Raw genomic sequence first — 27,616 nt, 5'->3', positions numbered from 1 at the left:
GGGATGACCTCTGGCTTTTACCATATGTTTCATGGTTGTTAGATGGTAAAGTTGTCTGGGACTCAGGAGGCTTTTCTGCTTTTTATCATATTTCAAACTTCTTATCACACAACTTTTTTATAGTGATAAGGACTTGATAAAAGACTATTGGGTAGCATATCCTTTCTGGACTCTTGAAAAGATATTTGATTTTGGTTTGGTTTGGTTTGGTTTTGGTTTTTGCTACTTACTATGGGAAAATACCAAAGTGAAACTTTTAATTCTACATTTTTCTTATTTTCTTAATAAATCTTCCAGGAAATTAGTCACGTTTTGAAAATATAAGTATTTATTAAAGCTTTCCAAATCTCTCCTAGATTAAGAGTAGGGACACAGGGACACATATGGTGAAGGACATGCACTGCTATCAACAGGGAAATCTCCAAAACATGTAATAGGTGTTTCATTCTATCAGGCACTGAAGGTAATACAAAAGAAATTAAAACCATCCAGGATTTTCTAGGACAGTCCTAATTTTAAATATTCTGGATTGCCATTAGTCCATGTATCAGAAAATGTGATCCCTTTTAGGCATAGACTCTAGCTTGGAAAGCTTACAGTCTGTTTGAATTAAGTCAATTTAGAAAGAAATAATGATCAAATACAAGATATAATAATACATGCTGAAATCAGTAGTATTAGAATGATTCAGACCTAAGTACCTCTAGGGTGATTTGTACGTATGAACATATGATTGTTAACAGGCACAACTCATTTAATTAACTATTATATTTAAATTTCACAAATTCTAAATAATTAATACTTTAAAAATTATTTCATATACTTTTGGGATCTAGTGAAAAATACATGTATAGAAACTCATATTCGCCATTTTGATCATAACCCTGATCCCTTTCTGGCTAAACAGCCTAAAATCCAACTAGCTGGTGATGGAAAAGAGGCTCTGTGTTATCCTAATCAGAACTTTAATTAAAGGGATTAGTAATTTTTTCCTTTCCATTGTGTTTTCCCACCCTTAAAAACCAAACAGAAAACCCTCGGTGCGGATGATATCATGTTGGCAAAGGATCCTGCGACTGGCATCTGTATTCTTCTGTATGACAGTGCACCCAGTGGCAGGTTTGGCACCATGACCTACCTCTCCAAGGCAGCTGCCACCTACGTGCAGGAGTTCCTGCCCCACAGCATCTGTGCCATGCAATGAAACCTTTGGGCCCTGGCTGCTGGAAACCTTTTGATAGCTGGTTCTTGCCTCGGTTGATTGTGCATGGAGGTGAAATGTGGTGGCCTGATCACGCCCACCCTGCCCCTTTCTATTCCATCCCTTAGAGCAAACTTTTCTGATAAACTAACAGCTTTAGAAGAAATAAACCCTTATTGGAGTAATATGCTCACCCAGCACTTCATTGTGGGCCTTAATTCTTTCACAGTTCATAAAAGTTTGCACGTGTTTTTATTTTCTAGATCTGTTATAAACTTAGTCTTCTAATTCCTGTTTGGGAAGCAGGTATTAATAATAACTTATTTCTAAAGTTTGGTTTTCCCTAATGTGTGGTTTCATTGTATGAATGAGTAGTACTTTGGGACATTATCTCAAGTGAGTAAACCCTTTGGGACATTATCTAAAGTGAATAAACCCTAGGTTGTTTGGATTTTATGCTACTATAAATTGGAAATATCTGTTCTGAGTGCCTTTTCTTAGAAAAAGAGAGTACCAGACTATGGTTTCCTTCTATACTCAAGTGTTGCCTCACACTGAGCAATGAACTTGCATTGTAGAATTATTATCTCTGCTTTTGCATTCTCTGTATTATGCCCACATAATTCCTACTCTCTCTTTGGTGAAATACCAAAAAAAATGCAAATGCAGTGAGTATATGTAAGGACTTCTGCATTAACACTTGAAATCACATTTTATGAAGATTACAGGTACTCAGAGATGTATCTGTAGCAGAAAATGCAGAATAACCCAGAGAAATTGAGCCAGGAGTCCAATTCCAGAGAGGAAGGGGAAAGAAGGGAAGATGCCTGGGTAGTGCCTTACACCCCAGGAACAGAGAGGGAATCAGCGGTGGGCTAGTGCCTGGAAGAGCACCCTCTACACCTAATCCATGCCTCTGAAAAGTGGGCTGGCATACAACACACAGAATAATTGAAGCCTCTATCTTTTGCAAAGCAGGTAAAATAGCTACTTTACCAAAGACTATTTCCTTTTGCCCACTCACTTTCTACAGAATACAGCACCCTCCCCCACCAAATCCCTGCCCTCCCACCTATTCTTAAACTCTTCCACTTACTTTTTCCCTTCCTGATTCTAATGTTCATACCTATGTATATCTTGGTATCTGTGGACATATCTGTTTCTTGTAAACACCTGCATTTTTGTGGGTGTCTCAGCATATGGGGGAATTTTTCTGAATGTAATTTGTTTTAATGTGTCTATATCTGTGTGCACAGTTGAAAGACTGAGTGTGTAAATATGTGTTGCTTGGGAAGTGGGGTATGACTGTGACCTTAGGCTGACATACAAAGGGTAATGCGGGAATCCTGAAATCCCCTTCTCTGGCCCCATGTTTAGGTAGCCTTCTTTGAAGAGTATTTCTCCTAACTTTCTGTCTTAGTCAGTTCAGGCTGCTATAACAAAATACCCTAGACTGAGTGGCTTAAACAACATACATTTATTTCTCACAGTTCTGGAGACTGAGAGGTCCAAGATCAAGGTCCCAGCATATTTAGTGTCTCTTCCTAGTTTGCAGATGGCCACCTGTGTCCTCACATGATGCAGAGACAGAGAGCTCTATTCTCTTCCTCATTTTATAAGGGCCCTAAGCCTGTCCTGGCAATCCCACCTTCATGACTTCATTGAATCTTGATTGCCTGCCAAAGGCCCCCACCTCCAAATACCATGCCATTGGGGATTAAGGCTTCAAGATGGGAATTTTGCCATCTGCAAACTAGGAAGAGACACTGAATATGCTAAAAGACATGTTGGACTTTTTTTTAAAGCACTTATTTTTTTTTGGTTTTTCTTTTATTGAAGTGTAGTTGATGTATGTGCTCTTCTACTAGTTTCAAGTACAACACAGTAGTTCAACAGTTACCCATATCATTAAATCCTCACCCCTGCTAGTGTGGTTACTATCTGCCGGCATAGGGAAGATGTTACAGAATCATTGGCTATATTCTCCATGCTGTACTACCATCCCTGTGACCAACTTACATTATGATTAAGATTTTTTGTAAAGTTCAAATTTACAATTAAATCATGTCTACTACCAGTGTGCAAAACTTTAAATATGTTTTTGTGATTGGAGCTTATTTCATGGCTATATTATACAGTATAGTCAAGGCTCAATTGGACCAAAGTAGAATATTAATACATAAGTCATATGTTATACATTATATAATATGTTATAAGTAAAGAAGTGCAGTTTTACAGTTCAAATACATGCCTGTTCAAACTAGGCTCAGTAAATTCAAAAGGGTTTATTGAGGTCTCTAGGGAACCTGTTCTGATGAATGAATAAAACTGATTTTTATTTAGCATTATAATTGTGTGCAAATGGTGCTTCTGCACTACTGAAGGGTACTTCAAAACAATTTGTTCTAAGTATACCTGTTCAGCAGAATCTTGTTTATACTATTCATTAGCCTTTTGTGTAACCAGAAAGGGCTTATCCAGCAAGGATGAACAGTCTCTACAGTCTAGGTTTTACTACATTCTGGGAATTTTATGCAGCTGGGAGGGCAAAAGTTGTTCTCAACCACAGCTCACAAAACCTCATTGTCCCTTTTTTGCACTTACCAAATACCAGTACCTGTATTAATGCAGTGGAAATAAATGCAGTGTTTTCCACATTTAGTCTTCATTCCTATTAAACTTGAATGACCTTAGGTCTTGGTTTGCCTAAGACAGTCCCCATTTATGCCTGTTGTCCTGGCATAATTATTAATAGCACTCTCTGTCACTCTCAAAAGTGTCCCAGTTTGGATGATATGGTCTCCCTATATTTAGCAGAAGTCTGATTTCTTTTAAGGCTAGGCCTAAAAGCCAAGGGCCTGTTCTCAGACCACTAGCAGTACTCTTACAGTATGGTATGGGGGCTGAGGACAACAGTGGATTGAGACTTTTCCAAAAATTAAGGAATATTTGGCACACTACCTCTTAAATAATAACCAACATTTGGGTGCTTACCAAATGCCAACCATTGTTATACAGGCACTTGGTGTAGGCCATCTTATTCTGTCTTCACAATCACCATGTCAGATACCTACTCTTGTCATCTCCATGTTATAGACAAGGGAACTGAAGCACTGAATGGTTAAGCAAATAGTTCAAGATCAGCTAGTGACTGGAGAGCTGGGAGTTGAGCCCAAGCAGTCTGACTCTAGAGTTGCATTCTCAATCATGACACTCTGCAAGGGAAAGACATTAAGAAATGATGTGTTAGGCAAGGGTCAGTCTGTTAGGCACAGTTGAAGCATCAGTGGTTAGACTGTGAAACACACAGAGCAGGTGGCCAGAGGTAGCATCTTTTTAATGTGTGTGTTTTGCCTGCTGGCAGAAGCAGGCAGGCAGAGGCAGGAGAGATTGCCAAAGTGGGGATTACCCCTAACCTAACCTACCCCTAACCACAGCCTAACCTAACCTTGCTGAAATTGGTAGTTCCAAAACTACCTTTAGCAGTAATGGTTGAGGAAAGTGAGTCAAGGAACTTGCCAGGGGCCACCACATCAGCGAATGAAGCCCAGATTCATCCTACTTCCTCAGACCTCAAGTCCTCTGACTGCGAATCTAGTGCTTTGCGAAGGGTTTTCTTCACAATGTAAGGACAAGATGGGTGTTAAGCATGTAGTAAATTGAGGTTAGGGACCTGTGGAGTGGCTTGTGCTCTGTCTTAATCATGAACAAGTGTCTAGTCTCCCTATGAGATATACTGCAGGAATATGCTGCCAATGTCAGAGCCTCTTGCAACAATTTATCTTTCTCCATAGTTGAAACATCTTGCCACATTGTATGCCAAATGAGGATACTATTTCCAGTTTAGCAGTAAAGCTCCTGCCTTGAAGTGTTCAGCTTCCTGTTGCTAGATCTGAAAGAACACATGGAACAATCCATTTTCATGCCATCTGATTAGAGTGCAGATTTTAGGGTGTCAGTTGGCCAGCCTGTACTGTGTGCTCTTCCTTCCTCTGCCTATCCATGAAGTCCCATTTCCTCCTTATATTGCCAACCTGTCAGGATCTCATCTTTCAGTCAACTCCTACAGCTCCATTGAATCTTTCCCTTCTGTCTGTAAATGTGGATTTCTCTGTTTTCCTAAGAAATCATTCTTGGGCTCTTACATCTCCCTGCCCCCAGGCTGCTATACTGATTCCTTCCTTTCACAATCAAATTTCTTCAAAGAAGAAGCTACACTTCACAATGTGGCTTTAGTCCTTAACCCCTTGCAATCTGACTCCCTCCCAACCTCCCTCCCGTTTTTATCCTCATAGAGAACCAGTGTGCTCCTAATGGCAAAAGGGGTCTTTGACCCTTTTGCAATACATGGGATGGTTACTATATCTCCCTTCTTGTAACCCTCCTCTCATCCCTCGATTTCTGTGAAACTATGCTGCATCTGTTCCCATCCAACTGTTCGTTTTTTGTCTTCTTTCTGGCATCTTTTCCTCTCCCTAACCCCCACAACAGGCATTTCCCAAAATTATACTCATCCCAGCTCAAAGGTTCTCATCATGGTGTGGGGCAGGTTTTAAAAAGTGACAAGATGTAATTTATGTATTTTTAGGAGCTCACTCTGGTGGCTGCAAAAAGAATGGATTGTAGGTCAACAAGAGTGGAAGAAGGAACCAATTAGATATTGCAGAAAGTCCAGGTGAGAAATCACAGTGCCAGGACTGGTGTGGCAGCAGTGCAGAGGAAGAGAAGTGGGTGCATTTAAGATGTGTCCTAGAGGTGGAACTGATGGAAATTGCTGCTGGATTAGATTTGGGGATAGGGAAAAGGAGGGAACACAAAAATTTCCCTGGTTCCTGACTTAGGCAACTGGATAGATGTTGGTATCTTTACTGAGCTATGAAAGATAGGGAAGGGGTGGAAAAGACTTGGATGGCAAATGGGGAGTTTGGTTTGAAAATGCTAAGATAGATATGACTATGAGATATTTCAGTAGAGAAAGCCATGTTCCCCTGACTATTTCAGCCTCTCTGATGACTTTAGCTACCTCTTCGTTATGTGTGTGTGATGGGGCAGGGATGTACAGGTGCTTATCCCATTGAGCCATGAAACCCAACACTTTTAAAATCATACTCATGTCCACTCAGTCCTACACTATGAGTTCTTCCTCCTCATTTCTCTATTCCTTATATTGATATTCCTGGCCTTCTCTTCACCCAGACTTTTAAGAGTTTTCAGTGAATCTCAAACACCTCCCTCTCCCACCAATATTCAAGTAGTAAGGAAGTCTTATTGAACCTACCCTGTGCATTGGTTTTCCCTCTTTGTTCACGTTGCCCCTGCTGTAGTTTAAATCATCATTACTTCTTACCTGGAACAGTGCAGCATCTCACTGCCTCTAGTCTTTAAATAGCTCATCTTTCCTACACACCACTGCTGTAGAAATCTTGTTTTAAAGAAAGATTTCTGTTTAAATGCATACCATTTCCCACAGGATGAAGTCTATTCTCTTTAGCCTGGCATTCAAAACTCTTCATGGTCCAGCCCTCTCAGCTAAATTAGACTGGAAATATTCTCTTTTTTGTTTTTGCTTATGCTGTCGATTCTAGCAGCATGCCCTCCCCTCACTCCCATCTTCACCAAGTAAATCCTGTCTCTCTCAAGTGCCACTGAATAAGAATCCTGGTTGCCATTTATTAAGTATCAATAATTGAATACTTAATGCTTATTTATTAAGTAATCTAAGCATCCTACATTGTTATCTGACTCTGCATTGCCTATGGTTTCTTGTATGTTTGTCTCATTCGTACAAGAATGTGAATTTCCTGAGAGCAGAGATCAGATTGTAATTCATCTTGAAAACTGAATCTACAGCTAAACTGTACACTTAGTTGATGTTAGATAAATGTTTGATGAATGGCTGATTGATTGCAGAACTTTGAACTAGTTGGTATGGGAAGATATAAAAGAAACTTACGAGCTTACATTCTAGTTAAAGAACGCATCAGAGAAAAAATATTCCAGAATACTAAGTACTGACAGATACTAAATGGAGGGTTGAGCAAAGTTAGGTTTAACTCAAAATCATCCTGGAGGAATCAAGTTTATATAGTAAAGGGAATATTTAAAGGCTTCAGTTTCAGGCAGACCTGGTTTTGAATTCCTGCATTTCTGCTTGCTAAGTGTGTGACTTTGAACAGTTACTTGCTTTCTAAACTGCATCTGTAAAAGGGGTATATTACAAGCTCCTTCATAGGACTGTTGCAAGGATGAAATGAGGTAATATGTCCAAGTGTATTTCACAATACTCAGTAAATGTTTAAACAGGAAAAAAACAAGCTAGAGTTTTAAAGAAGATTAGGATATTGGATTATCTAGGGGTGTTAGTAGGTCAGTTAAGGTTGATGTGAGCTGGAGGCTTGGGCATTGGCCAGCTTGCATCAGATCATAGGGACCCCCAGGAACCTGGAAATATTGATAGTAATTCTAAAACTGCTTCAGGATATTTTTTATTGTGGATCCTCACAGTAAACCTAAAATATCTCCCTAACCTTTGTATAGTTAGAGGCAAAAGGAGGGAGGAAAGAGGAGCTTCCATTACCAAACATCACTGAAAATACCTGATTATACACTTACTTCCCCTGAATTTTCAAGCATTTTCACCAAGCAAGTTCCAGAGTACCAGCCAGCGTCTTGGGAGAGTACTATCAGCTTTTCCAGTGTAAATTCTTGAGAATATTAACTCTTACGTGGACATGGATAGTTAATGTTGAAAAGCAATGAAGTAAAGTTGCGGTACAGAATATACCGCGTAAACTTTTCAAACCATTTGTACCGTTAATTAGTCCCCAACCAAGAAAAGCCTGCTTGATGTAGCTGGGTGGTGCTAGCCCCTTAGTGGACCCATCGTGTCTGTCTTTAAACATTTCTATAGGTTGTAGATTGAAACAATTCGTAAAGAGTTGGGGTTGCTTTTTTTCCCCCTTTTTCAGCGCTAAAACTCAAATTCGCGGCTCTTTTAGTAATCAGCCCCGGTTCTTCCGCTACCGAAACCCCTCGAAACTACATCTACCAGCATGCTCTGAAGCTGGTCTGACCTCATCTCAAATGGCCCCGTAGGGCAACAAGGATGGTTCGTTTTGACCGTGCTTATTTGTGCCATAAACTATCTATCCTAATTGGCAGCTATTTGGGTTCTTCTGTCGGCCGAACTCCCGTTTTTGAACTGTGGTCACTAAATAAAGGGGTTCTGACCTGGGAAAGCCCATATATTCCTCTCATTGGATGGGGAGCGGGGACAGTGTCTCCGGCGATCTCGAGAATAGGAGGGAATGTTGACCAGGGAGCACCGCTGCGGCCGATCAAAGGAGCAGGAACCGGAGCCCGGGCTGAGTCCGAAAAAAGCCGGATCCGGACGGTGGCTCCGGAACGGCTGGAAGTAGAAGATGGAGGAGGCGGAGGAACCGGCGGACAGTGGGCAGTCGCTGCCACCGGTTTACATCTACAGTCCCGAATATGTCAGCATGTGCGACTCCCTGGCCAAAGTCCCCAAACGGGTAAGAGAGGTTGAAATGAAAGACCGTGGGCTTTTGGTGTGGGGGTGGGGGACTGTGGACGGGAAGGCACTAGAAAGCCAAGAGAGTACTAGGCTGAGGGAAATCTTTAGCAGAAATTTGGGCCGCTGTACCAGGTGATGGAGGAAGTGTTCCCTTATAGTTTTTGAGAGCGCAGTATTTATCAGCCAGGCGTCCAAGGGACAGGTGGGGATGGCGGTGCGGGGGAGGGGAAGGCGTCTCTACAGCCAGGGATGCCTGAAGTGGTGGAGAAGAAGCTGCAGGAGGAAAGTGTTCCATCACCTCAGTAAGGCCGGGTACCTTCTCCTTAGCGGTTTAGATACTTTGTATCCATATTGTTTAAGTGCATTGTTAACTGTTAAGTGAAAAGAAGGGAGGGAAGCTAAAAGTTAGCTCCTTTGTTCAGAATGATGAAGTCTACGGGATTTCTCTGAATTAAACAATAAAGAGACTATTTTCTGCCTTTTTTTTTCTTTGCTGATGTTTTTAGGCCAGTATGGTACATTCTTTGATTGAAGCATATGCACTGCATAAGCAAATGAGGTAAGTTGTCTTTTGTGAACAGAGCCCTGAACGGAAGTGTTCATAACCTTAATATCCTGCTTCACAGTGGGATTATTTAGGAAGAGAATGGTCCTTTTTAAAAAGCCTTTTGGAATTCAGTGTTTGTAATCTGCCTGTAACTTAGTGAAAGCCCTTGAAAAATTAAGAAAACCTGAAAAAACTACGTGAAGCAGGTAAGAGCCATTAAGATTTTATTACTGGGAAGGAAAAAAGTATCCTAAGGATAGGTGCTTTGTGGAGATTTTGAGGTGAGTACTTTTGGGTACAAAACCCTATATGATAGGGGAAAAAAAGGTGGTGGTCAGCTAGTTTTCTGGTTTGGGGGTTTTTCTTTTCGTAAGCTAGACCTGAGGGTGTGTGTTCAACAAGACTTTTTAGATACCCCATCACCACCACCAGACTTTAATGAATGAGTTTACAGACAGTCAAGACCAAAGCAAACACCTGCTAGCAAGGTCAGAACTCAGCACAGAGCTAAGTGCTCCTTTAGAAAAATGAACTTGCTGTTTGTCGTTGTAAGAGTAAAGATTATAACCTTGCCACTTGTGGGATTATGTGTGATGTTTTCTGGCCAGTGGGTGATTATCTGTCTATGTATGCCAGCTAGTGTGGTATGCTTCATTTATCTCCTGGAATTTTATCATTAACAAAGTCACTTATTGAATACCTTCTTTAGGAATGTTTCTCAGCTGTTTTAACCCATGTGCTTGGTAAGCATAAAAACTTCATGCCATCCATCAAAGCTGTTTAACCTTTCAAAAATCACTTTAAGATGAGAAAGCAAAAAAGCTGTCCAATTTCCTTGTTGTTAAGTAGAGAGGTTTCCATGAATATCCGTTAAATACAAGGAAGGTTGCTTAAAAAGGCAGCTATTAAGCCTGGGAAACATGGTCCAAGAAACTGTAAAATTTTGATTTTGATGGGCAGATTTGTCACCTCTGAGGGTGTAGACATGTTTTCTTAAAGCAAGAATCCTTGCATCTTGGCTTACATATATTTAGTTTTTGAGGCTGATCCACAGGATTTTTTTTTTGGCCTGTTTGGTCATAGTAGTAGCCTGTACAGTCATATTAATTCACTAGAAACTCATGGCCATGGTCCCATTTGGCAAATGTAAAAAGCCACTACTGCCTCCCAGTGGCCTAGGTCATTGCTCTTCCAACTGGAAAGTGCATATAAATCACCTTGTTAAAATACAAATTCTGATTCAGGAGATCTGAAGTGAGGCTGAAATTCAACTTTTCTAACAAGCCCCCAGGTGGTGATGCTTCTGGCCTATAGACCACCCTCTGAGTGGCAGTGCTGAGAGCTAGAGAGCAGTAGTGGCAGCAGCGGGGTCAAGAAAAGGAAATGGGGAATGGGCCACTAGAGGTTAGAGATGGTAAGTCCTGTTGTTAGCTTAGCCCCCTGTGTTCTGTCAGTCACTCCTATTTGTGAAGAGGTGGTTAACAGCTTCTGAGTGAATCCTGGTTCCAACCTGTTTGCCCCTTCTCTTCTTCTGCTCAAAGGCATATGTGAAGGACTTTTACACTCTGGGTTCCCTATTTTTTTATCCTTTAATAATAGTGATAGTTATCCACAAAGCATTTTCATATCTGTATCATTTAATCTTCACATAAGTCTTAGAAGATCTCCCCACTTTACAGATGAGGAAACTAAACTACAGAATAGTCAACTTACCTGAGGTTATAGATCTGGTAAGTACAGAGTTATGACAGGGTCCCAGTTCCCTGACTCCAAATTCAAAATTCATGACAATATAGCTGCCCACTAAAGAAAACCATAACCAAAGGGATTATATGCCCCAATTAGGAACTGATTCAAATGAAAATATGCTGGTTTATCATGAAAGTTGTAACTCAGAGTGTCTAATACCTGATTATTTAATTTGAATATGCTCACTCTATTTTCCACCTGCCTAAAAACTCAAGGGGAAAAAATTTATCCACTCACCCCTTATTAATGGCATCATTACCTAGATATGAGGAAGTAAAGATTATATAGGTCACTAGAGGAACAGACATTTTTGTTGTGTCAGCCCACTGGAATCAGAAACTGGGAGTTGTATTTTATGCTCAGAATGCTGGCTCCTACTTCTAGCTTCTGACATTCTCTGGGTCTGACTCACTCACCTCTCTTTGTTCTCTGTTGTTATTAGGATAGTTAAGCCCAAAGTGGCCTCCATGGAGGAGATGGCCACCTTCCACACTGATGCCTATCTGCAGCATCTCCAGAAGGTCAGCCAAGAAGGAGATGATGATCATCCAGACTCCACAGAATATGGGCTAGGTAAAATCATTACCAGGCAATGATGGGAGCTAGACAACCTCCGCATGTAGATTGTAACTACTTAACCTTTTATAATTGGCATGATGGTCTTAAATACTTTTAAATTAAGAACCAATGTGTTCATCACAGTGTTATGACACTCTCTTTTTTTTAATCTCTAAATCTTCACTGTATGTATCTCACCAAGCAAACCATATGAGTTGAGCAGATGTGAATGATAGATCAGATGGGGGAAATCTTTCAATTGTTTAGGCTTTTGTAGCAGTACCCAAACCATGGCTGTATACATGCTGATTTAACTGTCCTGTGACCTTATATTTTAACTTCAGTACAGATTTCTGTTCTGGCTAAGTTTTCAACTTCATCTCTCATTAAACAGCTGCATTTTTTTTATTAAGGTATCATTGATATACACTCTTATAAAGGTTTCACATGAGCAACATTGTGGTTACAACATTCACCCATGTTATCAAGTCCCCCCACTCCCCATTGCAATCACTGTCCATCAGCATAGTAACATGCTATAGAGTCACTACTTTTCTTTTCTGTGCTGTACTGCCTTCCCTGTGACCCCCCTACATTATGTGTGCTAATCATAATGCCCTTTAATCCGTTTCTCCCTCCCTCCCCACCACCTTCCCTTTGGTAACCGCTAGTCCCTTCTTGGAATCTGTGAGTCTGCTGCTGTTTTGTTCCTTTAGTTTTGCTTTGTTGTTATACTCCAAAAATGAGTGAAATCATTTGGTACTTGTCTTTCTCTGCCTGACTTATTTCACTGAGCATTATACCCTCTAGCTCCATCCATGTTGTTGTAAATGGTAGGATTCATTTTCTTCTTATGGCTGAATAATATTCCATTGTGTATATGTACCACATCTTCTTCATCCATATACTAATGAACACTTAGGTTGCTTCCATATCTTGGCTATTGTAAATAGTGCTGCAATAAACATAGGGATGCATATGTCTTTTTGAATCTGGGATCTTGTTTTCTTTAGGTAGATTCCTAGGAGTGGGAATGTAGTAACCACAGTTTTGTTCATGGGAAACCTGAGCATAAGATTGTATATCAATGATACCTTAATAATAAAAAATTTCCTAGGAGTGGACTTCCTGGCTCAAATGGTATTGCTATTTTTAGTTTTTTGAGGAACCTCCATATTGCTTTCCAAATAGTTGAACTAATTTACATTCCCACCAACAGTATAGGAGGGTTCCCCTTTCTCTGCATCCTCACCAGCATTTGTTGTTTCTTGTCTTGAATGTTGGCCAGCTGAATTTTTTTGAAGTGGCCAGTAGGACAGTCTAGAGAAACAGCATGGTTTTGTAGAACTCTGGACTGGGTTGGAGGGATGGCAGGGGAGTCAAGAGACCTGGGTCCCAGGCCTGGCTCTGAGTGACCATAGATGAAAGACATCATCTCCTAGGCCTTTCTTTCCCCATCTGTAGAATGTGACTAGATCATCTCAAAGGTTTAGCATTTCTAGCTCTAACAAAATTTTCTCCCAAATACTGTAAATGTTTATCTCTCATTTGGAGTTGATGTTAGCACAGTAGGTTTTGGTAGGGTGTGTTGTTCTTACCTCTTAACCTATTCCTCCTGGTAGGGTTTTGGACCCATTTCCAATCTGTGGAGGGGTGTTTCCTCCCCCCCGACCACCACCACAAACCAATGCTCAGGACACCAGCTAGGTGTCCTACAATTCAACTCAACTGTGACACTACCCAGAGATGGCATCCGAATCCACAGGTAAAGGGTTCAGTCCCCTAAGACCACTCCCTATTTCAGATGCCAATCATAAGTCCAGGTTGTTACCTGTGCTTCTGAGTAATTGGTTAGAGATTGGAGGTTTTGGCGACCCCCTCCAACTCAGGATGCCAATCGCAAATCCAGGTTGTTACCTGTCCTTCTGTCCAACTGGCTGCAAAGCAGAAGTTCCCACAGCCCCCTCCTTGGGTTCAACTGATTTACTAAAGCTGCTCACAGAATTCAGGAAACTCATTCACTCACTAGATTATGGGTTAATTATAAATGGATATAACTCAGGAACAGCCAGGGGGAAGAGATGCATAGGGGAAGATATGAAAAAAGGATGTGGAGCTTCTATGCCTTCTCCAGGCGTGCCCCTATCCCTGCATCTCTATGTGTTCACCAACTGGGAAGCTGTCTGAACATTTCCCTTTTGGTGTTATGAACATGAGTTCATTACATAGGCATGATTGATTAAATCACGGGCCCGTTGATGACTGAGCTCAATCTCCAGCTCCTCACCCCTTACAGGACGTCAGGAGTGTTGGGACTGGTTTTTCTAACCCTCTAATCACCTGGTTGGATCCACTGGCAAACTCCAACCTTAGGTGCAGCAAGTCACCTCCATTAACCTAACAAAGATAGCTTTATTGCTGTCATCACTTGGAAAATTCCAAGACTTTTAAGTGCTCTGTCCAGAAACCAAATATATATTTCTTATTATAAATCACAATGTCATACCTCCTATTTCTCCATTTCCTCTTTTAACAAACTCTTCTGATATTTGCCCAAAGGTTATGACTGCCCAGCGACCGAAGGGATATTTGACTACGCAGCTGCTGTAGGAGGGGCTACAATCACAGCGGCCCAATGCCTGATTGATGGAATGTGCAAAGTAGCGATTAACTGGTCCGGAGGGTGGCATCATGCAAAGAAGTAAGAAAATGACCTTTCTGCTTTCTGTCTCGTTTCTTGAGTCAGGTTCTCAGTTACGTAAGCTCTTATGCTTATTGAATTGGTACTTACTGAAAGACGTGTGTGTGTGTGTGTGTGTGTGTGTGTCACTTTCCTAGGCATCCTGAAGAGATACAAGAGACATAGAAAATGGCATAAAATTGTGGAAAGCACACTATTAAAAGTCAGGACATCTGGGCTCTGTGCCTAGTTTTCCTACGAACTTGGCTAACTGACTTGGACAAATTAACCTCTCTAAGCCTCAGTTTCTTCATAAGGAAAATGGGTGTGGCAAAGGATATAACTAGAAAATCTCTAAATTCTTTTTCAGCTTTCTGGAAATTCCCGTGTCTTCAGAGGACTCTAGAAACACTAACAAAACTAGAATAATTAGGGAGCAACATCAATTTTGATAACAATTGAATGCACATATGAGCTGGAGTTTTAGCAGGAGGAAGAAATTAATCATGGAAGTCTCAGAAGAGGTGAATTTTAAAGCGAGTTCTTGAAAGAAGTGGTAAGCAGGTTTTTGAATAGGTGGAGAATTGATGAGTATAGATTTAAAGCAAAATGCTGAAGAATTAACAAAGGGTTATTCTGCTGTCTCTAAGGAAAGTGGCAACCAACCGAGAGTTAGGCTTATGAAACATCTGTTCTTAGGTGCTACTTGGAGTTAGAGGAGAAGTCCTTTTGGAGTTTTGTGTTAATGTTTCAAATAGCAGTACTCTGTCTGACAAGGACTGCTGGGCCTTATTCAGCATTTTGCTTCTTGCTCAATATGTCTGTAGTACTTAATACATGTTGGACGGGAAGGATTTTTAAAACTCTGACTTTATCAATGTGCTGTGTGAATGAAATGAAGCAGCAGTGGTACGAACTACTGATGCATCATTCACGCACCAGTTGTTCATACCATTGGCCATGACCTTGATACTCTGGTGCTCTTGAGTCTAGAGAAAACCGCACTTTATTTTTCAGAATAAAACCTTGAGCACAATTTCAGCATATGCAGGTTAAGATAATAACATGGAATTCTTTTCATCAAAGCAGCAGATTTCATGACCAAAAAAAAAGAGTTTACTAGTAGACTCTACTACTGAGGAAATGGAGCAAAGAGAAACAGTGTTTAGTAAAGAGTTTTGCATGGCCTTAAAAACAAGAGAAACCACCTGCCCTTTGTTAGCCTTTGCTCTATTAAAACAATTCAAAATAAAGACATGATCCCTAGGAGAAAAAAATAATCTCTTTCCTATACACTACAGATGAAAGGGGAAAAACCAAGCTTATTCAAACTAAGGACTTCTATGCCTTGATATGCTTAGCAAGGTGAAAAGAAAAGTAGTGTGGTTTCATGGAAAATGCCTGTTCATACAAATCAGATCTAGTTTCTGCACAGAGCATTGGAGAATCTTATGTGTTTAAATTCACTGCTTAAGGCGTGGTAGGGCCTGGGTCAGTTTCTAGTGGAATACCCAGATATCTGCAACTTCTTATGACTATTTAGCTGCCAAAGGAAGCATACTCTATCTTGAGCTAACCATGGCTGCTTCTGGTCTGCCAGTAGGTGTGGGCATACCCACACACTATTACCTTACCCATTTCAGACAGCTTTCAGCTTATCTTGCCTAGAAACAGACACGCCCGTGGGGAATATAAATTACAGAGAGTCTCTAGGGATTGCCTCAATTTAGGTCCAAATTCTAGAGGGTTCTTGGCACCTGTTAAATCTCTCTACAGATGGACTACAGGCATTTAGGCTACAAACTCACATCTATCCAGCAGTTATCTAAGTTATCTATTATAACCATAATATTTGCTTAAACTTCCCCATCCCCCAAAACATGTATAGATTCATACATGTAACTTATTCAATATGCACTGATTAAGCACCTACTGTATGTCAAGCATGTTTATCATCATTAATAAGCAGAGATATAAAATTTGAAGCATTGTATATTTTATATACTACCAATTTTGAAAAAAAAGTTCATCATACTCAGGTGCTGGCAGGATTAGAGAGAAGTTGGCACACTCTTTTTGAAAACTTTGGAAATCAGTGTTAAGAGAGTGAGGGAAACATTCATGCCTATTGACCAAGTAATACTATGCTTAGCAGTCTATTATAAGGGAAAAAACCAGTCGTGTCCTCAAGAAATCCATATCTTAGAAGTAAGAAACCAAATAAGTGCATTTGAAAGCCAAGGAAGAGTGATTTTCAAAGAAAATTCTGCAAAAGAAGTGAGGGACTAATGCTATTGGATATTAAACATACAAAACTAGAGTAATGAAAACACCTGTATGACTGGTCTAAGATTGGACAATGTTATAGTACACTCCCCGAGAATGATATATATAAAAGTTCAGTCTGTTAAAGAGGATGTATTACAATTGAATGGCAGGAAAGGATTGTACAGTAAATGATGTTGTGACAGCTTGTAGCATTTATACCCTCATCTCCTGTAATAAACTAAGTGGAGCTGGTTGAAGAGTTAAGTATAAAATAGCAAATTAAAAAAAGAACTAGAATCTAGAATGAATGAATGTTTACAAGCTTCTGAAGGGGAATAGTTTTCTAAGCTCAGGAAGTAATAGAAAAATAAAGAACGAGATCAACAAATTTGGCTATATAAAATTTTAAAACAAAAAATAAGTTTGGTGGCCATTTAAAAAATAAAATTTAAACACAGACTAAAAAGGCATATTTGATGTAAATATGAAGTGATAGGTGTGTATTTTTTAAAGTACTCATACAGTATTACATATAGGAAAAAATACAAAAAACATGAATAAACTACTTGAAAAAGAGTTTAAGTACAACTGGAGAATATGGGATAATGTTCATCATTACTAGCCAAAGAAATGGAAATTAAAATAAGTAGGTAGCCTCTTCTGTTATAATTTTATAACAATTGAAAAGGAGAGTACTCAGTTTGCTAGTAATACTGTAGTTTGCCTCAACCCCTTAAGAAAGAAGTCCAGTAACCAACATGTATTAATGTACTTATATCAAGTAATTCGACTCCTGAGAATGTTTCCTAAGAAACTAATCCAAAATAAGGAAAGAACTATCTGCATGATGGTGTTTATCAGTGTTATTTATAAATCAAAAATATTAGAAATAGCATGAATTCTAGCAATAAGGAAATGGTGAATCTACTCCATGGAATATGATTTTAAATGATGATTATGAAGAGTATAGGGCTATTTGGGAAAATACTTTTGTGTTCATTAAAAAGCAGGTCTTTGCACACTGCAATTACAACTTAGGAAACACATAAAAAAACCTAGTGGGAATGATAATAGTGGTTATGTTAGGGTGCCAGAAATATTGATGACTTTCAAAAATGTATTTCTCTGGTTTTCAGGAGTTCTGTAATGAGATTTTATTACTTTTGTGCTAAAATAGCAACAAAAACAGGCAAGAAAATAGTCATGGCAAATATAACAGAGTTAAAAATCTTTATTCTCATTAAGTTTTTTAAACACTAGTATTCAGAAAATGGGCAAAAGACATGAACAATTCACAAAAAAGGAAACAAATAATAAACATGAAAAAGTATTTAGCATTGCTAATAATGAGAGGAAGAGAAATGGAAACATTATATATACATGTGTATATTTTCCTCCTACCAAATTTGAGCCAACAGAAGAAAGATCTTTAATACATCTGTTACTCTTGGTAATCTAAGGAAATAAGTCAATCCAAAATATGGAAAAGCTGTGTATATACAAAGATGATAATTCCTATACCTAATCTGTAATAGCAAAAAGAAGTGGGGGAGGGGGACCTCCATATTCAATAGCAGAATGGTTAGGTAGTATACAGCAGCATATCCACTTGGTGGGCTATTCCAGAACCATTAAAAATGGTGGTTAGGATGATTACATAATAAGAAAAAAATGCATATCCTATAATGTTGCCTTTGCTTTTAAAGGACAGGTAGCTGCAACCTTGTAACAAATATATATATCATTTAGTAAATACACGCATATGGAAAAAATCATAGAAGGAAATACAACAGAATGATACCAGTGAAGGTGGAGCCAAGATATCGGCATGAGTAGGACAGTGGGAATCTCCTCCCAAAAACATATATATTTTTGAAAATACAACAAATACAACTATCCATAAAAGAGACACCAGAAGATACAGGACAACAGCCAGACTACATCCACACCTGCGAGAACCCAGCACCTCATGAAGGGGGTAAGATACAAGCCCTGGCCCGGCAGGACCCAAGCGCCCCTCACCCCAGGTTCCAGCAGGAGGAGAGGAGTCAGAGCGGGGAGGGAGAGGGAGCCCAGGACTGCTAAACAGCCAGCCCAAGCCATCCACACCTGGAGCACAGACACAGTGCAAGGAGTGCGGGAAACTAGTGAAACGGGACAGTAAAACATGCAAGCGGGTCCCTGCAGCCAGCATCCCTGGGACAAAGAAAAGCGAGTGCTTTTTGAAAGTCTTAAAGGGACAGGGACCCCACAGCTCGACGGAAGCATCCCCGGGACACTTAGCCCAGCACCTGGGAATCCCAGGGAACTCCAGGTGCCCTAACCCCCTGGGCAGCAGCGCAGCTCTGAGACCCCTCACGGCGATAAACAGCCCCCCCGACCATTCACCCTCTGGTGCAGCCCTGCCATAGCAGAGTAGCAGCCTGAGGCTGGCCACGCCCACAGCAAGGGAGCTTCCTACATAGTGGCTGGGCAAGAAACAGAGACCCACTCTACGTGCAACTGCCCAACACAAGCTGCTAGGGGTCACTGTTGTCCCAGGAAAGAAAGGCCAGGAGCAAGTGGAAAGGGTCTTGGTTCTCCCAGCTGACACACGAGCCAACAGCATACCACTGCATCTATTGACATGAAAAGGCAGAAAAATTTGATCCAGACCAGACTAACCCAGACATCCTCCACATCCTCCCCTGAGAAGGAATCTGGGGAGATAGATTTAACCAATCTTCATGAAAAAGAATTCAAAATAAATGTCATAACCATGCTGATGGACTTGCGGAGAAATATGCAAGAGCTAAGGGGGGAGAATACAGAAATAAAACAATCTCTGGAAGGACTTCAAAGCAGAATGGACAAGATGTAAGAGACCATTAATGGACTAGAAATCACAGAACAGGAATGCAGACAAGCTGATGCAGAAAGAGAGAGAAGGATCTCCAGGAATGAAAGAATATTAAGAGAACTGTGTGACCAATTGAAACGGAACAATATTCTCATTATAGGAGTACAAGAAGAAGAGAGAGAAAAAGGGATAGAAAATGTCTTTGAAAAAATAATTGCTGAAAACTTCCCCAAATTGGGTGAGGAAATGGCCTATCACACCACAGAAGCACACAGAACTCCAATAACAAGGGACCCGAGGAGGGCAACACCAAGACACATAATAATTAAAATGGCAAAGATCAAAGACAAGGACGGAGTATTAAAGGCAGCCGCAGAGGAAAAAAAGGTCACCTACAGAGGAAAACCCATCAGGCTATCATCAGAATTAACAGAAACCTTACAGGCCAGAAGAGAATGGCATGATATATTTAATGCAATGAAACAGAAGGGCCTTGAACCAAGAATACCGTATCTAGCACGATTATCATTTAAATATGAAGGAGGGATTAAACAATTCCCAGACAAGCAAAAGTTGAGGAGATTTGCCTCCCACAAACCACCTCTACAGGGTATTTTAGAGGGACTGCTCTAGATGGGAGCACTCCTAAAAAGAGCACAGAAAAAAACGTACAACATATGAAGAATGGAGGAGGAGGAATAAGAAGGGAGAGAAATAATCATCAGACAGTGTTTATAATAGCTCAGTAAGTGAGTTACGTTAGACAGTAAGATAGTAAAGAAGCTAACCTTGAACCTTTGGTAACCACAGACTTAAAGCCTGCAATGGCAATAAGTACATATCTTTCAATAATTACCCTAAATGTAAATGGACTGAATGCACCAACCAAAAGACACAGAGTAATAGAATGGATAAAAAAGCAAGACCCATCTATATGCTGCTTACAACAGACTCACCTCAAAACGAAAGGCATACACTGATTTAAAGTCAAGGAAGGAAAAAGATACTTCATGCAAACAACAGAGGGAAAAAGCAGGTGTTGCAGTTCTAGTATCACACAAAATAGACTTCAAAACAAAGAAAGTAACGAGATATAGAAGGACATTACATAATGATAAAAAGGGCTCAGTCCAACAAGAGGATATAACCATTATAAATATATATGTACCCAATACAGGAGCACCAACATATGTGAAACAAATACTAACAGAATTAAAGGAGGAAATAGAATGCAATGCATTCATTTTGGGAGACATCAACACATCACTCACTCCAAAGGACAGATCCACCAGACAGAAAATAAGACACAGAGGCAGTGAACAACACACTAGAACAGATGCACCTAATAGACATCTATAGAACTCTACATCCAAAAGAAACAGGCTACACATTCTTCGCAAGTGCACATGGAACATTCTCCAGAATAGACCACATACTAGGCCACAAAAAGAGCCTCAGTAAATTCCAAAAGATTGAAATTCTACCAACCAACTTTTCAGACTACAAAGGTATAAACTAGAAATAAATTGTACAAAGAAAGCAAAAAGGCTCACAAACACATGGAGGCTTAACAGCATGCTCCCAAATAATCAATGGATCAATGACCAAATTAAAATGGAGATTCAGCAATATATGGAAATAAATGACAACAACAACACAAAGCCCCAAATTCTGTGGGAAGTAGCAAAAGAAGTCTTGAGAGGAAAGTATATAGCAATCCAGGCATATTTAAAGAAGGAAAAACAAACCCAAATGAATAGTCTAACATCACAGTTATCGAAATTGGAAAAAGAACAAATGAGGCTCAAAGTCTGCAGAAGGAGGGACATAATAAAGATCAGAGAAGAAATAAATAAAATTGAGAAGAATAAAACAATAGAAAAAATCAATGAAACCAAGAGCTGATTCTTCGACAGAATAAACAAAATAGATAAGCCTCTAGCCAGACTTATTAAGAGAAAAAGAGAATCAACAGAATCAGAAACAAGAAAGGAAAAATCACGAGAGACCCCACAGAAATACAAAGAATTATTAGAGACTGCTATGAACACCTATATGCTAACAAGCTGGAAAACCTAGTAGAAATGGACAACTTCCTAGAAAAATACAACCTTCCAAGACTGACCCAGAAAGAAACAGAAAATCTAAACAGACCAATTACCACCAATGAAATTGAAGCAGTAATCAAAAAACTACCCAAAAACAAAACCCCCGGGCCAGATGGATTTACCTCAGAATTTTATCAGACATACAGAGAAGACATAATACCCATTCTCCTTAAAGTTTTCCAAAAAATAGAAGAGGAGGGAACACTCCCAAACTCATTCTATAAAGCCAACATCACCCTAATACCAAAACCAGGCAAAGACCCCACCAAAAAAGAAAACTACAGACCAATATCCCTGATGAACATAGATGCAAAAATACTCAACAGAATATTAGCAAACTGAATTCAAAAATACATCAAAAGGATCATACACCATGACCAAGTGGGATTCATCCCAGGCATGCAAGGATGGTACAACATTCGAAAATCCATCAACATCATGCACCACATCAACAAAAAGGACAAAAAACACATGATCATCTCCATAGATGCTGAAAAAGCATTCAACAAAATTCAACATCCATTCATGATAAAAACTCTCAATAAAATGGGTATAGATGGCAAGTACCTCAACATAATAAAGGCCATATATGATAAACCCACAGCCAATATCATACTGAGCAGCGAAAAGCTGAAGGCTTTTCCTCTGAGATCAGGAACAAGACAGGGATGCCCACTCTCCCCAGTGTTATTTAGCATAGTACTGGAGGTCCTAGCCATGGCAATTAGGCAAAACAAAGAAATACAAAGAATCCAGATTGGTAAAGAGGAAGTTAAACTGTCACTGTTTGCAGATGACATGATATTGTACATAAAAAACCCTAAAGACTCCACTCCAAAACTACTAGAACTAATACCGGAATTCAGCAAAGTTACAGGATACAAAATTAACACACAGAAATCTGTGGCTCTCCTATACACTAACAATGAACTAATAGAAAGAGAAATAAGGAAAACAATTCCATTCACAATTGCATCAAAAAGAATAATATACCTAGGAATAAACCTAACCAAGGAAGTGAAAGACCTATACCCTGAGAACTATAAGACACTCTTAAGAGAAATTAAAGAGGTCACTAACAAATGGAAACTCATCCCATGCTCCTGGCTAGGAAGAATTATATTGTCAAAATGGCCATCCTTCCCAAAACAATATACAGATTTGATGCAATCCCTATCAAATTACCAATAGCATTCTTCAGTGAACTGGAACAAATAGTTCAAAAATTCATATGGAAACACCAAAGACCCCGAGTAGCCAAGGCAATCCTGAGAAGGAAGAATAAAGTGGGGGGGATCTCACTGCCCAACTTCAAGCTCTACTACAAAGCCACAGTAATCAAGACAATTTGGTACTGGCACAAGAGCAGAGCCACAGACCAATGGAACAGAATAGAGTCTCCAAACATTAACCCAAACATATATGGTCAATTAATATATGATAAAGGATCCATGCACATACAATGGGGAAATGACAATCTCTTCAGCAGATGGTGCTGGGAAGACTGGACAGCTACAAATAAGAGAATTAAACTGAGTCACTGTCTAATCCCATACACAAAATTAAATTCCGAATGGATCAAAGACTTGAACATAAGTCATGAAACCATAAAACTCTTAGAAAAATACATAGTCAAAAATCTCTTAGACATAAGCATGAGTCACCTCTTCTTGAACTTATCTCTCCGTGCAAGGAAAACAAAAGCAGAAATGAACAAGTGGGACTATATCAAGCTGAAAAGCCTCTGTAGAGCAAAGGACACCATCAATAGAACAAAAATGTATCCTACAGTATGGGAGAATATATTCATAAATGACAGGTCTGATAAAGGGTTGACATCCATAATATATAAAGAGCTCACACACCTCATCAAACAGAAAGCAAATAATCCAATTAAAAAATGGGCAGGGAAGCTAAATAGACAGTTCTCTAAAGAAGAAATTCAGATGGGCAACAGACACATGAAAAGATGCTCCACATCACTTGTCATCAGAAAAATGCAAATTAAAACCATAATGAGATATCACCTTACACCAATAAGGATGGCTTCCATCCAAAAGACAACAACAGCAAATGTTGCCAAGGCTGTGGAGAAAGGGGATCCCTCCTACACTGCTGGTGGGAATGTAAATTAGTTCAACCATTGTGGAAAGCAGTTCAAAGGTTCCTCAAAATGCTCAAAATAGAAATACCATTTGACCCAGGAATTCCACTTTTAGGAATTTACCCTAAGAATGCAGCAGTCCAGTTTGAAAAAGACAGATGCACCTCTATGTTTATTGCAGCACTATTTATAATAGCCAAGAAATGGAAGCAACCCAAGTGTCCATCAGTAGATGAATGGATAAAGAAGATGTGGTACATATACACAATGGAATATTATTCAGCCATAAGGAGAAAATGAATCCTACCATTTGCAACAACATGGATGGAGCTAGAGGGTATTATGCTCAGTGAAATAAGCCAGGCGAAGAAGGAGAAGTACCAAGTGATTTCACTCACATGTGAAGCATAAGAACAAAGAAAAACTGAAGAAACCAAACAGCAGCAGAATCACAGAACCCGTGAATGGACTAACAGTTACCAAAGGGAAAGGGACTGGGGATGATGGGTTTGTAAGGGAGGGATAAGGGCGGGGAAAAAGAAAGGGGGCATTACAATTAGCATGTATAGTGTTGTGGGGGGTACAGGGGGGCTGTACAACACAGAAGACAGGTGGTGATTATACAGCCTCTTGCTACACTGATGGACAGTGACTGTAGTGGGGTGTGTGGGGGGAACTTGGTGAGAGGGATGTGGTGGGGGACTTGCTGAGAGCCTGGTAAACATAGTGTTCTTCATGTAATTGCAGATTAATGATAGCAAAAATAAAAAATAAAAAAAGCTTAAAAGCCCCCCAAAAATGGTACCAATGACTTTGTGAGGGTGATGATATTGTGAGATATGTGTATGTGTTTGTGTATACACGTGCATACATATACATGCACCTTTTTCTGTTTCCTCTTTTCTCTAATGATACTATTATCAATAAAACTTTTATGATAAAAACAGCTTGAAGCAAGTTTAGAAGTGGTTTCAGTACAGGCACAATGTGGTGGTGTACACTACAGTTATGTGCAGGGTAGTGAGGTGTACAGGAGAAGGAGAATGTGTTTGCCTTCCCACTGATGGGGATGGAGAAATCCAAGCAGAGGGAGTATAAAAGCATGGCAGCAGGAGAGTATGAGGGCATTTGGAGAAATACATGTAGTTCATTGTGGCCAGAATATGAGAGCAAATAGAGTGAGACCAGATTATGAAGGTTTTATAAGCCACACTGAGGAGCTGGACTTTTTTCTGGGGCTGGTGGGGATTTACTGAAGAATTTTAGAGAAGGTGGCAATGTGCTGATTGTATCAGAGGGAACTAAAACTGGAGGCAGAGGAGAAAGCTATTACAATTATTCATTTAAAAAATGTATTAAGCTCCTGCAATATGCCAGGTGATGAGGAGACAAAGAGAATGGATATAGGATGTTCTCATTATTTGAGGGCATTTGATATCAGATAAAAGGCCACTAAGTGAATCCATTTAAAAGGAGGACTAAAATTTTAGAGTAAATAGTAGAGGACATATGGCTTGATTGATATTTAACTTGAGTAACTAAAAGCTATTAAAATAAGTTCATTTTGCCTCTTTAAATAAAAATGAATGCTAAGTAATTCTTATAACAAAGAATGTATCAAGGACTGGTTGTTTTTGTTTGCGGCCTAATTTTTCTAACAAAATTGCCTGATATTTCATCATGGTACATTTCATTCTCTGCAAGACTTTAAGAGGGTCAATATTGCCAAATATTCAAGAACTTCATCAGTTTTCACAAGGGCTTCTCCTTAATCATTTGGTATTAAAAGCACTCTTTTGAACCACTTTTAAAATCATTATCCTTATTTATTTTTCTCCTCTTCAGTTGTAAACTAGTCTACCAAATCCTTGTAAGTTTTGTATATTGACTTCATGATATCCTGCATCTATTTATAAGACTTGTAATTTCTCTTTATGGTAGATTTGCATTAAATTGCTTGCTGATATCTCTGACAGTCCATGAGACACAAAGTAATTGAACAGATGGATGGCAGTAGATGCTAGTGTTTAAAGGAGTAGGTTGTTTTAATGGGGACTGATGCAAGTGGTCAGTTCATTAGCAAATGCTTTCATGTTATGACAGCTTTTTTATCGCTAGGAAACCACAAAACCTTGGAACTTCTGGGGCTAAGATAAATTCTCAGTAATCAGAGCTCCCTGTATCAGCAAAGGTCTAATGCAATATTTTCAAACAGGATTATAATTCATTAATAGAACATTGTATCAATTCAGTGGGGCTGCAACCAGCATTCTTTTATATCAATGTGGATTTCATGAAACATGTTCTAGCGTATGTGTGTCTATTTTTGTGTCCTAGATCACAGTGTAAAATGTCAAGCTACTGTAGAGTGGAATGACTGTGAACTTTCAAGTAAGACCTAGATGCAAATCCAGGCTGTACAACTTACTGACCATGTATGTAACCTTAGGGCTAGTCCAAGAACAGCATGTGCATAGGCACAGAGGAGTGAAAACTGAGGGAACTTCCAAGTCTATAATTAAAGCTGCAACCAAGGGCTCTTATATTCAAGTGGCTGGAGAGGTAAGGTGGAAGAGGTATGAAGGGTCCTTGTATGCCAGGCTAAGTAGCTTGGACTTGAAGCTTCAGGGCAGTGGTTCTTGATCTATTTTGGTCATGGACCCATCTGAAAATCTGATGAAAACTATATACACTGTCCCTAGAGAAATGGATATATACAAATGTTTCCTTATAATTTGAGAAAGTATAAAGATCTCCTAAAGCCCATATATGGATCCCTGGTTAAGAACCTTGGCTTCAGATAATGAGGAATCACTGATGGAATTTTTAGTGGGGAGGAGATAACATCAGATTTGCATTTTAGGAATATGATTCTAGCAAGAGTGGGCAGATAAGTTGGGTGGGGGGGGGGATGTTGATAGAGAAATCTGTTAAGACCTTACAGAAATAATCTACCCCAAAGGATATGAAAGCAGTGGTGATTAGCATAGAAGAGGAAATAAACTCAAGAGCCATTTAGCAGGTAGGAAATGAATGGTAATCAGTTTGGTATAATTATAAGAAAAGTAATCCAAATTTCTTGTGCAGATGACTGAGTAAATTATATTACCATTAATCATGAAGAATAGGGAATGAGAGCTGATAGGCTTATGGAACATCTACCAGAGGTGTCTATTAGAGAGCTGGTAAAAGGGCCCAGCTCACATGAAATATCTCAGGTATCCTGCAGATTCTGGAGCAGGAGGTCTGGGGTGGAACCTGAGAATCTGTTTTTAACTCCCAGGTGATACTAAATGCTGCCAGTTTGTGGACCGTACTTGGTCTTGCAAGAGGCTGGAGCTCAGCAGATTCATCTTCACAGAAGATACAGATTTGGAGAGTCAATGGAATAATAGTCATTAAAACTAAAGAAATAGATAAAAATCACTTGGTAAGCATGTGTAGAATAATATAGAAAGACAGAATAAAAATACTGAGACTTGTGAAATGCCAGTGTATACAGGGCAGGTGGAACTAAAAAGACCTACAAAGAAGTCTTAGGAGGGACTGATCAGTGGGAGAGAATCAGACAAGACTTGTCACAGAAATTAAAGATGAGCCTCAAAAAGACCAGTTTGAATACAATGGCTACCACTGCAGAGCACACAGTCTCAACAGGGGCCATATTGCCCCCAAGAGAGCAAAAATTGATTTTTTGCTGGGGCATAGAACTCAGATATTACATGGAGTTGGGGCATAAAATTCAGATGTTACATGGTTTGTGGTCCAAAGGGCTGCAGCACATAAACAAATGGATGGTATATCTGTGATAATAAAATTTCATGGAAAGGAGGATCCAAGATGGCAGCGTGAATAGTTCAGCAGAAATCTCCTCCCAAAAACATATTTTTAAAAATACAACAAATACAACTATTCCTAAAAGAGAGACCAGTGGATTCAGGGAAACAGCCAGGCTACATCTACATCTGTGAAAACTCAGAATCAGACAAAGGGGGTAAGATACAAGCCATGACCCAGCAGGACTTGAG

General features: G+C 39.6%; 2 protein-coding genes across 18 annotated transcripts in view; both read left to right on the top strand.

The window, feature by feature from the left end:
* The window catches only part of PHKA1 (phosphorylase kinase regulatory subunit alpha 1), a 177,051-nt gene extending 175,650 nt beyond the window's left edge, over positions 1-1,401 (top strand). For all 6 annotated transcript variants that reach the window (XM_073227881.1, XM_037002882.2, XM_037002881.2 and 3 more), the window contains one exon: positions 1,031-1,401. In XM_073227881.1, coding sequence (XP_073083982.1) covers positions 1,031-1,204 — 174 coding nt within the window. In that variant the 3' untranslated portion in view covers positions 1,205-1,401. The remainder of the gene's footprint in view (positions 1-1,030) is intronic.
* Positions 1,402-8,260: 6,859 nt separating this feature from the next.
* HDAC8 (histone deacetylase 8) overlaps positions 8,261-27,616 on the top strand; it is a 298,463-nt gene continuing 279,107 nt past the window's right edge. For 2 of the 12 annotated variants that reach the window (XR_001853462.3, XM_037002991.2), the window contains exons 1-4: positions 8,275-8,733; positions 9,242-9,294; positions 11,474-11,604; positions 14,149-14,290. Coding sequence is in view for 10 of the 12 variants with exons in the window: in XM_037002991.2 (XP_036858886.2) it covers positions 8,623-8,733; positions 9,242-9,294; positions 11,474-11,604; positions 14,149-14,290 (437 nt within the window). In the remaining 2 variants the exon portion in view is untranslated. Of the gene's footprint in view, positions 8,734-9,241; positions 9,295-11,473; positions 11,605-14,148; positions 14,291-14,639; positions 20,202-27,616 lie in introns of those variants that run through there. The other 10 variants (XM_017662711.3, XM_017662713.3, XM_017662716.3 and 7 more) reach the window with 8 other exon arrangements.

This window comes from Manis javanica, chromosome X (assembly GCF_040802235.1).
Source record: "Manis javanica isolate MJ-LG chromosome X, MJ_LKY, whole genome shotgun sequence".
NCBI lineage: Eukaryota > Metazoa > Chordata > Mammalia > Pholidota > Manidae > Manis > Manis javanica.
Note: the sequence above shows the minus strand (reverse complement) of the source record. Positions and strands in the feature narration are given on the sequence as shown.